The sequence below is a fragment of the Adelges cooleyi genome, unplaced genomic scaffold, assembly GCF_023614345.1.
Source record: "Adelges cooleyi isolate 19-005CV unplaced genomic scaffold, UGA_ACOO_1.1 ACOO_flye_CR_arks_rails_tigmint_CR_PRNA_30, whole genome shotgun sequence".
Taxonomy (NCBI): Eukaryota; Metazoa; Arthropoda; class Insecta; order Hemiptera; family Adelgidae; genus Adelges; species Adelges cooleyi.
The window spans coordinates 5,778,589-5,792,898 of NW_026095971.1; the positions used below are offsets into that span (position 1 = coordinate 5,778,589).

The 14,310-nt window shown below is 28.6% G+C and overlaps 1 protein-coding gene across 1 annotated transcript in view; it reads right to left on the reverse strand.

Annotated features, from left to right (window-relative positions):
- The window catches only part of LOC126838802 (neuropeptide Y receptor type 2-like), a 96,308-nt gene that overhangs the window by 22,144 nt on the left and 59,854 nt on the right, over window positions 1-14,310 (reverse strand). The window contains exons 4-5 of the mRNA XM_050573514.1: window positions 8,811-8,986; window positions 5,118-5,535 (exon numbers count right to left, since the gene is read on the reverse strand). Of these exons, the coding sequence (XP_050429471.1) occupies window positions 5,118-5,535; window positions 8,811-8,986 (594 nt within the window). The remainder of the gene's footprint in view (window positions 1-5,117; window positions 5,536-8,810; window positions 8,987-14,310) is intronic.

Sequence of the window (14,310 nt, forward strand, 5' to 3'; positions counted from 1 at the left end):
GACTGAAAATAATAAAAAAAATATATATTTCACTAATATGAAATTTTTTTTGAAACATTTAAACATTTTGTTTTGTGTTATTTTTTTAACTTCACGAACTTTTTTTTATCAAATAACAAAACTAATGACCATTTTAGTTAACAAATTATATTTTTTTACCAATTATTTTAACGTTTCAATTAACTAAAAATATTGTAAAAGTCAATAAAATTTAGAATTATTACTTAAATTAATTAAACGTTGAATTCATTGTTCGCATAATACTTAAATGAAATTTTCCTATTTTGGTGACTTGGTAACTCATTTTTGCTAAATGGTAAAATTATTACTAATAGTAACTGTAGGCAATCATAAGCAGACCATGCCAAATTAGCATGTTCATGTGACTAATTATAACATATTGTAACCTATCCATAAAAAATGATACTTTAAATTAACATAATATATACATTTTAGCTTCGATGCGGAGCTGAGAAGGTATTGTTTTTACAATGATGTGTTTTTATTTTATTATTTTTTTTTTTGTGTCTGGACCCACGATATCTCGTAAACCGCTGAACCGATTTCTTCGTGTATTTTTTTTTATTAAGGAAAAACCCCAAAAATAGGGTAAATTTACATTTTGGCCGTAGTCAGTTTCTAGGTTGCTATTTGTGTGTGAATCAACAGTCAACAGGAAATGAAATTTTTTCATTATATTGTTAATTACGATAAATGGGTACATTTTTATAGACAGACGACCAACCCTTATCGTATCCACCCTGCACAAGACTAAATATTAAATTTTAAGTACCTACATTATTGCTGGTCCCACGATCTCTTCTAAACCGCTATAACTGGTTTGAACATACTATCCACAGATTCGCATCGAAGCGTTTATTTAAAAGTGATTTAATCACTTTCAGTTATAATAAAATCTGTAGACCTGTGACCTCTCCGTCCCCACTATGCTGCGACCCCACTGTACTGGCTTTTTTTAAGCGTCTGTTATTAAAAAAAAATAATTTAGTAAACTAAAAATAAAATGTTGATTATAATTATTATTGCACTATTAAAAATAATACCCATAGCTTATTTTAAATCAAGTTTTCCTGTAATTGAAAAATGAAAAACTAATTAAAAATTGCTTTGAAGGTAAAAATATCATCTTGTAAAAATAAAAAAGTATGTAATGAACAACTTTACTTATTCAATTATACAACTTTTTTTTATGCGAATATCTTCAACAAAAAATTGTTGGGAATAAGAAAATAATTACTATATTTAATGAGCTTTTTCTATATTTTCTTTGTATTATCAAATTATAATCGCAAATAATTAAGTTATTAAACAACTAAAGTAACAAATCTAATAGATCTTCATACTGCGTATTTTAATATTCAAGTTTATCTCACTCTAATATTTGTTTTTTTATGAAAGGCTTACTGGTATTTTATGTTAATACAAATAATATTATTACATTTTTTAAAATATTGATAATGTAGTGTCTTAAAACATTTCTGACCTCATTCATTTGAATAAATATGCCATGTGGGAAATATACACTATAATAATTTAGAAAATAAATATTATACCAATTGTGACATTTCGATTAAAATGTTTACTATATTAACGCTTTATTTTAGGGTAGTTCTTAATTTAACCAAATACTATCAAAAAAATAATGATTATACCGGAAGTCAATGTTAATTTGTTTTGATTAGGAATTTTTCCCACGAAAACAGTGTTTCCTAAGTTAAGGAATAAAATTAGCATTATTCTTAAACGATGTCTACACTGAAAATTGAAATTCTATATAGGTTTATTAAATATTAATTATTATCATATTTACTATGCATACGGTATATTGTATCATAAGATACAGGATGATTCTTTTATCACGAGCCAACCAATATCTCAAAAGGTTTAGTAAGAAATTAAACGTTTTTTTCATATTGTTTTTGTACAATATGATCTTAATTTTTCACTACATTTTTTGTTTTTACCCCCTTCCCAACTTGAATTTTAAATGGTAGCATATACATATTATTAACTTTTAAATTGAATTAAATTAAATAATATACTAAACATTTTGACTAGTCGATAACTAGTTTCGGATAACTATTTTTGTGGTTATTAAAGTTTTATGTTTAGGGCAGGAGGAAAGGAAAGAGTGTAGTATTTTATTTTTCTTAACTAAATTGTAAGGGAGGTAGAAACATAACAATAAGTGGAAAATTGAGATCACATTAATCATTAAATAAAAAAATAAAAATAAAATGTCTTATTAAATCCTATGCCTTATTGAGTGGCCCATGACAAAAGAAGAAGAACACCCTGTATGGTTACACTGATGTAAAATTTGTTCAAGGATATTGAGTTCAGAGAGGACAAACGTGTTTATGAACAAACTATTAGACTAAAAAGAACAAAATCAGACGTATTTTGGTTATTTTACAAAAAAAGGTTACATTTTATTGTACAATGTAATTAAATTCAGCCACTGAGAAATATGGAATAATGTCAACGATAATAGCTTGTATATTCAAGCAATCAATATATTTTTAATTTTTTTTTTAAATGTAAATTTTTATTTTTAAACTTCTACTTGTAATAATACTTATTTATTATACAGACCGAATAAAGCAATATTCATGTAAAGAAAATATAGCTGTATTAAATGTCGTTGGAGAGAGAGGGAATAAATAATTAATAGTTTATAATTAGTTTCTTATTCTATAAGCAATTAAACTACTAAATTTAATTCGGTGACCTCGTGCAAAGTTCTTGCGGTATACTTACAGAGGAAAACTGGGAAATACCGTTTAATGAAATTCATTAAAATCTCGAAAAGTTATAATAAAATAATCTTCTAAAATTTCAACAACAGCTTTTAGCAATTATTTATTGTTTGTTCCGAATCATTGTTGTTGTTGTTTCGAGTATAAATTAAAAAATATAACTCATAGCTTTAATTCAATCAATAAATACAATATATCAATCCATTATCTTTTTACATATTACTTAATATAAAAAAATACTACAAATTTATGTAAAATTAAATGGATATTGGATATAAATGAATTTGTATAATTTCCATAGTCACATTACAAAGCTATTACTTGGTAAGCTTTGTAATGCTTCTATATTATATTATGGCGATCTATTATGAGATATACACAATTAAAGTGATGTTATTAAAATAAGAAATTCATCACATACTAACGTTGTTATTTTTAATTTATTGCGTTATGAGATTTATGCTTCAATATTATAGTTGATAAAGTTAATTTTCGTTGCTATTATTTTACTCAACTTTACTCATGTTACATTTTTTTAAATGCGATTCGCTTTACTTGTAGAGAATTTAGTAGCTTTTAATATTTTCTTTTTTATAATTACTATTTTTTTAAGTATTGATTTTCAACTCTGAAAAGAATGAACATTTCTTATTTTAAAATTAATTTCCATAAAAGAAGAGTGTTTTTAAATTACTTGTAATTTTAAATTATTATTTATTTTTCTTGTAGTGCTAAAAGCATAACACAATTATTTTAATCTAATCTATAGAAAAACATTCATTTTCATAATACTATACATAGCTGTTGCGTGTTTGTTTTTCCCTCCGTATTTTACTTGAAGCGCGGTAACTTTATCCAGAATCCACCCTTAACAAGGTTTTTTTCTACAAGATTTTGTACAAGCACGGTTTATATTATTATTTACTTTTTTTTCTCTCAGAGGAATTAACAATAATTTACGTCTTGCTCTTTTTATAAGCTTTGTATTTATGATGATAAATTCTTACCTTTTCATGATTATGATAAATTACGTTTTTTCTGAAGTATTATTTTACCTCGTCTATATTACTTTTCCAATACTTATATTCTACTTTTGAAAAACGCAAATTATTATAATGTTTATGGCTATTAAGGAATCTTTTAAAATTATACAGGTGTATTTCAATTGAAAATCAATTGATAGTTAATTCTTCCAATATGTTTACTAAGAAGAAGTATATAGTTTGTGTATCAAAACTATAACCGTTTTCACAAAATTCTAAAATAATGTAATTTTCAATAACATTTATTTTGCTTTCATTTAATACGTTTTTTATGAATGTAGTTTTAATAAGTGTTATACTTTATGCTATAAATTGTATTAAACTAATACACGCTCATAACAATTAATATGTATTACTACCGTTGTACGGTTATTACTTATTACATTTAATAAATGTGTGTGTTGTGTTTATCAAACAGATTGTAAATGAGCTTTTAGGAAAAAATAAAATATGAGCTGTAGTATTCGACGTCTAACATTAATCATAAAATCAGATTTTAGTTGTAACAAATAACATTTAAACACAAAATATTTACGTCATATGCAGCAACACATGTTATTGACAACATGGTAAACACGATTTATATTTCATGTTAATATAATACTCGATGTAATATTATATACTTGAGTGTAAAAATCCTACTATATTTTTTAACAAATTTAACGGAGTTTTGTAGGTGTTATTCAGAGTTTATTCAAATTTATTCTTAATGAATACAGAAGGACAGTTGACTTTGAGTACCTGCTATATTTTACAAGCAATCGTTTTAATTAACCCACGTCTTTAAACGAGCTGAATTAGAAGCGTTTGTAAATAGAGTACCTCGTTGCCGGTATGAATAATGTATAGTATACAATACCGCACTGAAGCGTCCAATGACTTGGACGGATAACGCAAGTTTTCGGCTGTATAAGCGTGTCTACTTAAAACTTAAACCTCTTGAAGTTTACCCGTGTATCACATCACGGTTAGTATTTTTATTCCCTATCGTGTTGTAAAATAGTATTACTATGTAAACATTTTAGGATGACATAGAGATTTAAAAGGGTTTCGTTGAGCTTAATTGTTACAACGGTAACCGTTGTTTGATTATAATGTACTCAGTAAAACGCCATCGCACACGGCGCCAAGCCCGTCACTTAAGTATACGGTTATGTTTAATCCACAGCGATCCCGATAGTTTTTTTTATTGGCAATGGAGTTCGGTATAATCCATACGCAGTACTCGCAACGGCAGACACAACGATATACATAACGGCAATGCCTTCGATAAGTAAGTAAGTACTGTACTTACGACTAAATCAAGTCCCGTGCAGTCGGTGGTGACGGTGGTGCGACCAGATGGCAGGACGACGGACGTGGGCAGCAGAGTCTCCTGGCATGTGTCGTTGCCGTTACAAGTTCTCTCCGACCGGTAACCGCCGATCCTTCCACGTCGGCCCTGACCCGAGTCCATTCGAGCCGTCCCGTACGCTATACCATCTCGCCAGCAAGGCAGCACTTGTTTGAATTCTTTTCGGAAGTTTTCGTTTAGCCAGGCGTACAGGAACGGATTGTAGCACGTGGAGCTCATGGCAACCGCGTGAGCCGAGAAAAAGAACAAGTAGTAGTGCTTCCAGGAGGCAGTCTGCAGGTAGAAGTCATTCATAAGGTTGATGGCAGTGAGCGGTAACCAGGATACACCGAAAATTGCCACCATCGCTATCAACATCCTGTGAAAAGTGGGAAAAAAAAAATGATTACGCTAAGTAAACCAAGAGAGAGTTTTCTAAGAAAACAATAAATTTTAAATATTTTTTATCCGTACGTTTACAATGTGTAGTAAACATTGCATGTCAAATAAAAAAAAAAAAAGACAAACATACGAGTAATGGAAAAGTCGTTTCATTTCCTATGTCAGGGTAAAAAATATTTTTTCAAATCTTGTTATAATAACATTAATAAATAAACGGTCCGATCATTGTTACTGCAGTGACATTTTCTCGGGAAGAGGCGTAGTTGCTCGTTAATGTTATCAATTAGGTTCAAAATAAAAATATATTATTTAACTTGACAGCTTTGCACTTTTGCATCGCTATACAGATGTAAACTATTGATTTATTTTTAAATGGTTATACATTACTAAACATTAGAGTTTAATTCCATTATTATTCGATGGCAATTCTGTTAAAAGTTTTTTTATAAAGGTTTGAAATATAACTGTTTAATAAAAATTGTCTTAAAAAATATTATTATTTCTTAAAATTGAATATTGTTTACCTAATGCTTTTTTTAATGGGGAAAAATAATAATTCCAATACAGATTTATAAAATTTTATAATTACATTTTAATACAATACACGTTTACAAATTACAAAATAATATGTGTAAAAAAAATAACCCAACGCTAGGGATAACGATTTTGTTAAAATAAGACAAACCAACATTAGTAAAATATTTCATTATTTTTTATCCATACCTAGATGCTTAAAAATAATGGCACATTTTAATGAATTTTCAATTAATTTTTAATATAACTAAAATAAAAAATCTTTTCAGCTTTATACTAAAGTTTTGTTTTAATATATTTTAAATTTATTCAATAGGTTTTTACAATTTTTCTCCGAGTACATATTCTTTTTATGATATTTCAAAGAAGAAAATTTTCTACCATATGGCATATTAAAATTTACATATTTGTATCTTGGCGAAATTAAAATAAAATAATATAGCTCAAAACCATTATTGTGATTCTATAGTTTATTTTTAATGAGTAGAGGTACAAAAATCTAAAAAATTGTCTGTAAAAGAATTGGATATTGTTTTAAATTTAATGATTTTTATCAATTAACGATAGTTCAAACAACTAACGCTATTGAAAAAAATTACCATTTTTTCTATCGTAGAAACAATATACCTACCAAGCAAATTATTAAAACTTTTGAAGCAGCCTAAAATTAAGTTTGTAATGTATTAGTGTACTGCGTTTTATAATTAAACTACCTAATATTTATAATAGGGTGTACTCAAGTACTAAAGAACCTCATTTATAAATTACCGATATTGTTAAAAATATTTTTTTTTAACTTTTAAATATATAAATAAATAATAATAAAGTAGAATTAATGACTGTACGTTTTGTTGATCACTCTTAAGTCAAAGTATCGACTCATAAGCTATAAGCTGGCTGGCGACTTGAAAAATGATTGCTGAAAAGATCAATTCGTAATCAGGAGCACTGGAGAAGGTTGATTGACTATTTCTTTCTCTGGACAGACGGTTTCTTGCTCTAAACATGGCCGGAAGTTACCTTATTTCACTTAGACATCACATCCCCAATGTAATTTATAAAATACAATGAAAATTAAAATTATTTTATAAAAGAAATGCTTAAAAAAAAAAGTGAATGTTAATCAAAAATATATCTCAATCTGTATTCGCCACAAAACTGGATTACTTTAAAAATTAAATGTAGAGTTTTTTTATTGGATAGGTATAAAAATTTGTATTTCAATGATTAGTGATTTACATCCACCGTTGGAGTATTCAAAACCCCCATTGTGCTATGGTGTCGTTATACGTTTATACAATTATACCGGTATAATCGTGTGTATACAATATAAGCAATATTAATGCCAATCATATTATTGTCACCGTATAAACGTCATCAAACGCAGGATAATGTGACGACGGCTTTACAATGCCATTCGGTTATGCCAAGGGAATACCGCCGTTACAATTATTCGGCCCGTGGAATTAAGCATGATAGCAAAGTTGGTCCCATGTGTGGGGTGATATATGTGCCCCAAACAATATATGTACGATACTACCGATGGATCCTCCCAGAGGTCACCTCGGGTTCGCCACATCATAAACGTGCGCCAATGGGCGTAATCGTTTTTATACCGATACTCAGAAACTCTCAGAATTAAAAAATACTGAATTTCGAGGATCGCTTTGGCCATCTTTGAATAATTGTATCAATTTAATTTTGTAACTGTACGTTTTAATACGTAATCCAATAGATCTATTTACATAAACAAATTGCTTGTTTTCACAGAATTATTGTGACAGCGAGATTGTCAGAGTTTAAAAACATAATGTATTATATTGAATACGCTTAGGAGAATATGTCTTTATTATTACGAAAAAGATATAAAGCTAAGGAAATTACATTTACAGTAGGAACAACTTGGCGGTAGTAAGCGGCTATTCATCATAAGTTTGAGTGCAGTCACGGTCGACGTTTAGTAATATAATAATCATGAAAACGATGAAAATAATAATAATAATGACAATATCCCCTTCTTAATTCGCTCATTTCACCCTTCCGCTGTATCATGACCCCGGTCTCTTTTTCTAATATTTTTTCTTTTGCATCTCTTCTGTATAATACATAGCACGAGTCCAAAAGTGGATATGAAACTGGAACATCGTACATACGCATGCCAGAGCAATGTCATTTGTTGATTATTTATAGTTTGCTTTTAACTTAAGTATCTAGTAAACACGAAATAAACGACACAATAATATATACAATATATAAGAGTCCGATGGGAAATCATCCAAGTCGGTACACGAGTTTTTCCCTTTACAAAACTCAACTTAATGGACTGAAATACAAACAGTCCCGCTTCGGGTAACAATGAATAAGTCGACATGAAAATAATATTTTTGTGCAATTTTCTTGGTAGATGCGTTCACGCTTATACTAGTGTATTTTTAATCATATTTCCTATATGGCAGTTGTGTGTTCTCAATGATGTTATTCTAAAAACCCGTTGGGTATTTTTTTGATAACAGTGTTTTTAAAACAACGAAGGTCAATGGATATTGATTGACTAAGTATTAATTATTATTATTAACCATCCACGAGATGGCTAATAAATTATAATATTGGTATTAGTGGTATAAAGAGGATGCAAGCGGCCCACCCCATTTGTGTATTGGGAAAATTAAAAATGTAAATCGATTACTAATTGAATAACGTTATAGTATTCAAATTTACCTGTTAGTTCGACTCTTTCTCTCTCTCTCGACCTCTTCTCTTCTGGCATTTTTCGTCGACGAACCTGGCTTGCACCGTGCACGGTCGTTTAACTTGAGCCATACCCGGACATAGCAAAATGCTATAATTAGGAACGGCAGCACAAACTGCAATATAGCGGTGATGGCTCCAAATATCTGAAACAAAAATCAATTTCCTGTTATGCTAAAAAGCTAGTACACTGTGGTCGGAGCAGAGTGGAGAGGTGCGGTGATATTGGCGTGGGGGATGTCATAGGTTTATACGAATTATTACAATTAAAAGTAATAAAATCATTTTCAAATTAATGCTTTAATGCAAGTCTGTAATGGTAGAAATGCAAATATCGATTAAAGCATTGTACCTAATGACAATAATGTGCTTAAATATAAATTTTTGTTTTTAGAGTGGATACGAATAGAGGTTAGCTGTTAGTCGTGTGTCATAGTTAACAATTGTGTGTCGTAATTAACAATTAAAATACTTTCAAAAATACGTTTTTTAAGATAAGCAATGGAATAAGTAGCTTTTTAAGTATAATTTTTTTCCTAAATATAGCATTTTTATTTTAATACCGCTGGTACATTGTTGTCTGTTGGAAGTCATATTATAAATATTATTGCAGTATACTTTAATACACTATAACATATAATTTAGAGTAATTGTAATATACTTTTATTTTTGGTATGGCCTTGCTAACCGAGAGTAGTCCTAGTTGTGTCCATTTATTATCATGGACAAAATATTATGTTACATTAAACAAATTTATACGACAATCTACAGTTTACTCCATAAAATATATAAACTTACTTAAACATCATTTGTGTAAATAGGAGTACAAAAAATAGTACTCTTTAAGGGTATGTTACTACCAAATATAATATTTACCAACGCCTTTAGATACCCAATGCCTAGAGACCTAAAGACCAATGTTTTTGTAATACTGTATTTACATACACCGATTATGTTAAGTAGGGTGAACCTCTATCCTGACAGTTACACGGCTTGTCTTTGTTCGTTGTACACCACGTTATGTGAAATTGCTTAACAGTATTATTTAAAACAAACACAATTCCCCAAACTAATAAAAACTTTCTAATCGTGACCGCCATAAAACTTATGCTATACTATTTTAACGATATAAAAACTAAGTAAGTACTCAGAAATTTTAGAAAATGATTGGAATACTTAAATGTATAACTATTAGCTTTGATACGGAACTGAGAAGGTATTGTTTTTACAATGAAGTATTTATAGCTTTTTTTAGTCTGAATACACTGTATCTTCTAAGCCGTTAAACCAATTTCATTATGTAGCAAGATTAATCGTACAAGAAATCTTACCTAAAAGATACTTCATTAGTCAAGTATATATAAAGCTCACCTTGTACCTTCATAATCGAACAAATATAATACAGATTTTTCAATTTAAAATTACGACTCTATACATTTTTTAAAAATAATCGAATAAATTCTAAATTTGTATGGAACATTATTTAGATAAAGTACTACAGATAAACATTGACAAACTAAAAAAATATAAACTAATCAATACGGAAGGTGATCACTTTTCCTTTATTTCGCTTTTTTAGTGTAGTTTTAGGCTTTTAGGTCTGAAAATAAAATTTAATGTAGATCTAAAGCGGGGACTATATTATAACAGATTCCTTAAAATCGGCAATCGAACTTTTTTTTTACTAAGAAGACCCCAAAACCGACTGTGGTGAACTTTCATGTTGGACTATGTGAGTGAATCAACAGTCAACAGGTAAATAAAAAATGTTCATTATATGTTGTCGATTCGGCTTTTTGTAACAACCCTAAACGTATCTACTCCGATACAAAACATATATTTTAATTTGTACTTAAATATTTCATCAATGATTTTGTTGCAATTAATAACCTTACCTGCAAGTATTTTTTATTACCTATAGATTCAAATTGAAGAGTTTCATCACTTTCAGTTATATTGATCCCTGGAAACCTAGGATCCTCCTCGATCCCAATGTTCTCCGTCCCCCTTATGCCCACGATCTACTGTACTAGTTTTTAGTTAATTACGAACATTATCGATTTAATTTATTGAAAGAGTATTGACAGGACGAAAAGTGCCGTGTTATTACAACTTGTTTAGTTTATTTTAATAAATTATATAAAAAAAGCCATGATAATGTAAATTGTATAACAGGATACTGGATTGTATTATTTGGAAAAAATAAATGTTTCTTCTTGTCATCTTTTCACTTTTGTACGTTATAAATAACATTTTTTTTTATACTAAAGGTACTTTAACTTGAGGTTTAACCGATTTGTTCGAACGAAATCTCAGTGTACAATTACGTGATGTAATATTAGTTACTTAAAATATTATAGAGCTGTTTAAATAATTCCGTACTGTGCCATGAGGGGGCGACACATTAAATAAGGTTCGATGTTGAGTGTGGGAAAACGTACATGTGGTTAAGACTCTAAAGATGAATGCTGAAATAAAATACATCCCAGTATTGAAAGGATTGTAAGCCAATATTAAGCAGACAAAAAGTGGAAAATGTTTTTCGTGTACATAAAAGCTGTAGATGGACGAGAGAACAAAAGGGAAAATAACACTTTTATTTAGGCATTGTTTATGTGTTCTGAACGTTTGGATATTTCATCGTCATCCATTAATCGAGAACAAACTAAAGTTTTATATATTTAAGAGAAGTTCGACTTACTTTCGGATCTTCTACTTGGTCTACTGACTAATGATAAATGTTAACATATACACAATATAATATGACTCAGTACAAAATATTGCATTATACAAAATAAATTAAATTCATAACTGTGCAATAGGTTAAATATAATATGATACGTTTAACTGCATATTTTAAGTTATCGGAGTATAACACTCATGATCAGATTAATGATATTTTATGTACCTATTGGCTATCCATCAAACGATCGACATCCATAATGAAGTGCGTTTCTCTCTAAAGGCAGAAAGTATGGTGCTGCCTGTTGGTAAAAGACAGATCGCTTGTAATGGCAAACAACACGCTATTATTTCAGTGTGTAATTTAAGTTTAGGTTATTTCATATTGAATAGATTCACAAAAAAATGTACAGTAAAAGCCTTTAAAACTGAATGATTTAATGTTGTTAATTTTTTCTGTAAAATTACAGAGAAAACCCGTTTTATAAATAGAGAAACATATAATCGAATTATTTGTATTCAATTTAAGTATTTATAAGAATATTAATAGAAAAACCTTAAATAAAAAAAAAACTAATTAATGGTAAAAAAAAAAAAGATGTGTTGTTGTAATGGTTATTTTACATGTTAGGAGATAGTCAAGGTTAAGCAGAAGATAATAAATTGCTCACTTTTATTTGAAAACTACTCCATGTGAATATTCGGGTAGCATACAAAAACCTCTATCATTATTTAACCATTGACAATAGCTAAAACAAGTCTGACGGGTAATTTATAGAGATATAAAATAATCGTACCAAAAAAAGTTTTAACATTTTCGGTGATTTATTAAAAAAAACTATAGACTCACATCAAACCTTTTTTTTTAATATTAATATTGATTTATCACTTAAATTTATTGTCACTTTTGAAGGTGACCACCTCCAAGCCAGTGACACTAGATTTTAGCACTTGAGAAAATTATTGTTGTCAAGTCCTTTTAACCTGTCAAATGATATTGAATAATCGACTCGATGGATTATTTTATACTATTCGTTTCAAGGATATATATATATATATAAATAGAATACATATATTTCAAGGATATAATAATTAGGTAATTTAAATATAAAGATATAACTTATACTTTGTTATTTCTGTAATAAATAATTGTTATTGTATTCTAAATGTATCAACCTAACTATGATTAGAACTTTTTAAAATAAGTTATAAATACTGTTTGCATTGCTTTACTTTGTTTCGGTTATGTTTTGGTGGTACACTAATATTAAACCTCTTTCCAATATAATATTTATTGCTTTTTAACTATATATAAGCCTTCAATATGGTTAGTATTTTTAGCTTCAATAAGTAGCTGAGAAGGTATTTTTTATGTTACAACGATGTAGTTTTTTTGTGTCTGGAATTTTTCATGTAGCAAGCCTACAGATCAGGAATTTTACTTTATTACTACTAATACATTAATGGGCTATAAGTTTGAAACTCAAGAAAAACATTTAACATTTTATATAATATTTTTCAACTAAAAATTACAACGCGCTATAACTTTTTTAAAAATAGTCCAATTACTTTCAATTTGGTATAGATTTCTCTTAAGATAAAACACTATCGACAAACGTTAACAACCTAAAAAAATATCATTACCCATTTCCCTTAGAGGGGTGGAACTTTTTCTTTATTTCTCTTTTTCGAGCAAAGTTTAAAAACTTAAAGTCTGAAAATTAATCTGAAGATAGATCTAGAATGGGGCTATACAGTGGAAAATTACACTTTGACAGTCGTAAATTTATAGGTACCCAATTGTGAGTAAATCAATAGTCATAAAGTATTTAAGCATATTTTCAATATATTGTCAGTTACGATATAAAAATACAACAACGGCAACAAATTATTATTAGAAAGACGTCAAACCTGATCATATCTTCCCAAAAACTTAATATATAATTCTAAGTACATTATAGTTTTTATCGATTTTTGTATTTCTACCATCTGTAGCTGATATGCATAGAAGCGTTACTTGAAAGGGTTTTAATATAAGTCCAATTCTTCCCATCAACTACGCCCCGACTTTGTTGTATTGAGTTTTTTGTAACGTAATTATTTTTCGGTCAAAATATAAATTATAACGTAGTCGCTGCTTGACAATAACCACATTCAAACTAACCATCCAACACAAATTATATTTTCAAAATATTAAGTCATAGTCACAATCGTATATTATGTTAATATAATAATAAACTTTACTAAAGCAATTTCAAACAAAGTTTTCAACAAACTGAATCGAAATAATTCTCAAAACTTATCTGCTGACTGCGAGTAATTATATAAGTTAAGTGGACTTTATTTTTAGCTTTAAGTGTCCGATCACTCCATCATATTTGAAAAAGAAGATAAAACTAGTTTTCCCTGCATTGTTATGTCTTGACATCTGAAAGGGCCATTATCACCATTACTTATGATCTATATGGGTTATAAGTTTAGTTTAGTTTTTGTTTTATGACTTTAGAGGGCTTATTGTATATTTTTTTTTGGTGGGTTTGATGTAAAATACAATACAGGTTGGTATTTTTTTGGTTAAATCTTCTTAAAGTACCACAATAAAAAGAAAAAATTGTCTAAAAATATATCTCGTTTAAATACTAATCCCAAACGTTTAGAACTTATTATTTTGAACAACTAATAACTGATTTTGTACATAAACATCAATTTTATCAGATCTCAACTCGTTTGCCCTTAAATTAAAAGTTTTTTGGTGATCGATGCAGTTTTATTTATATAAAAAATTTGT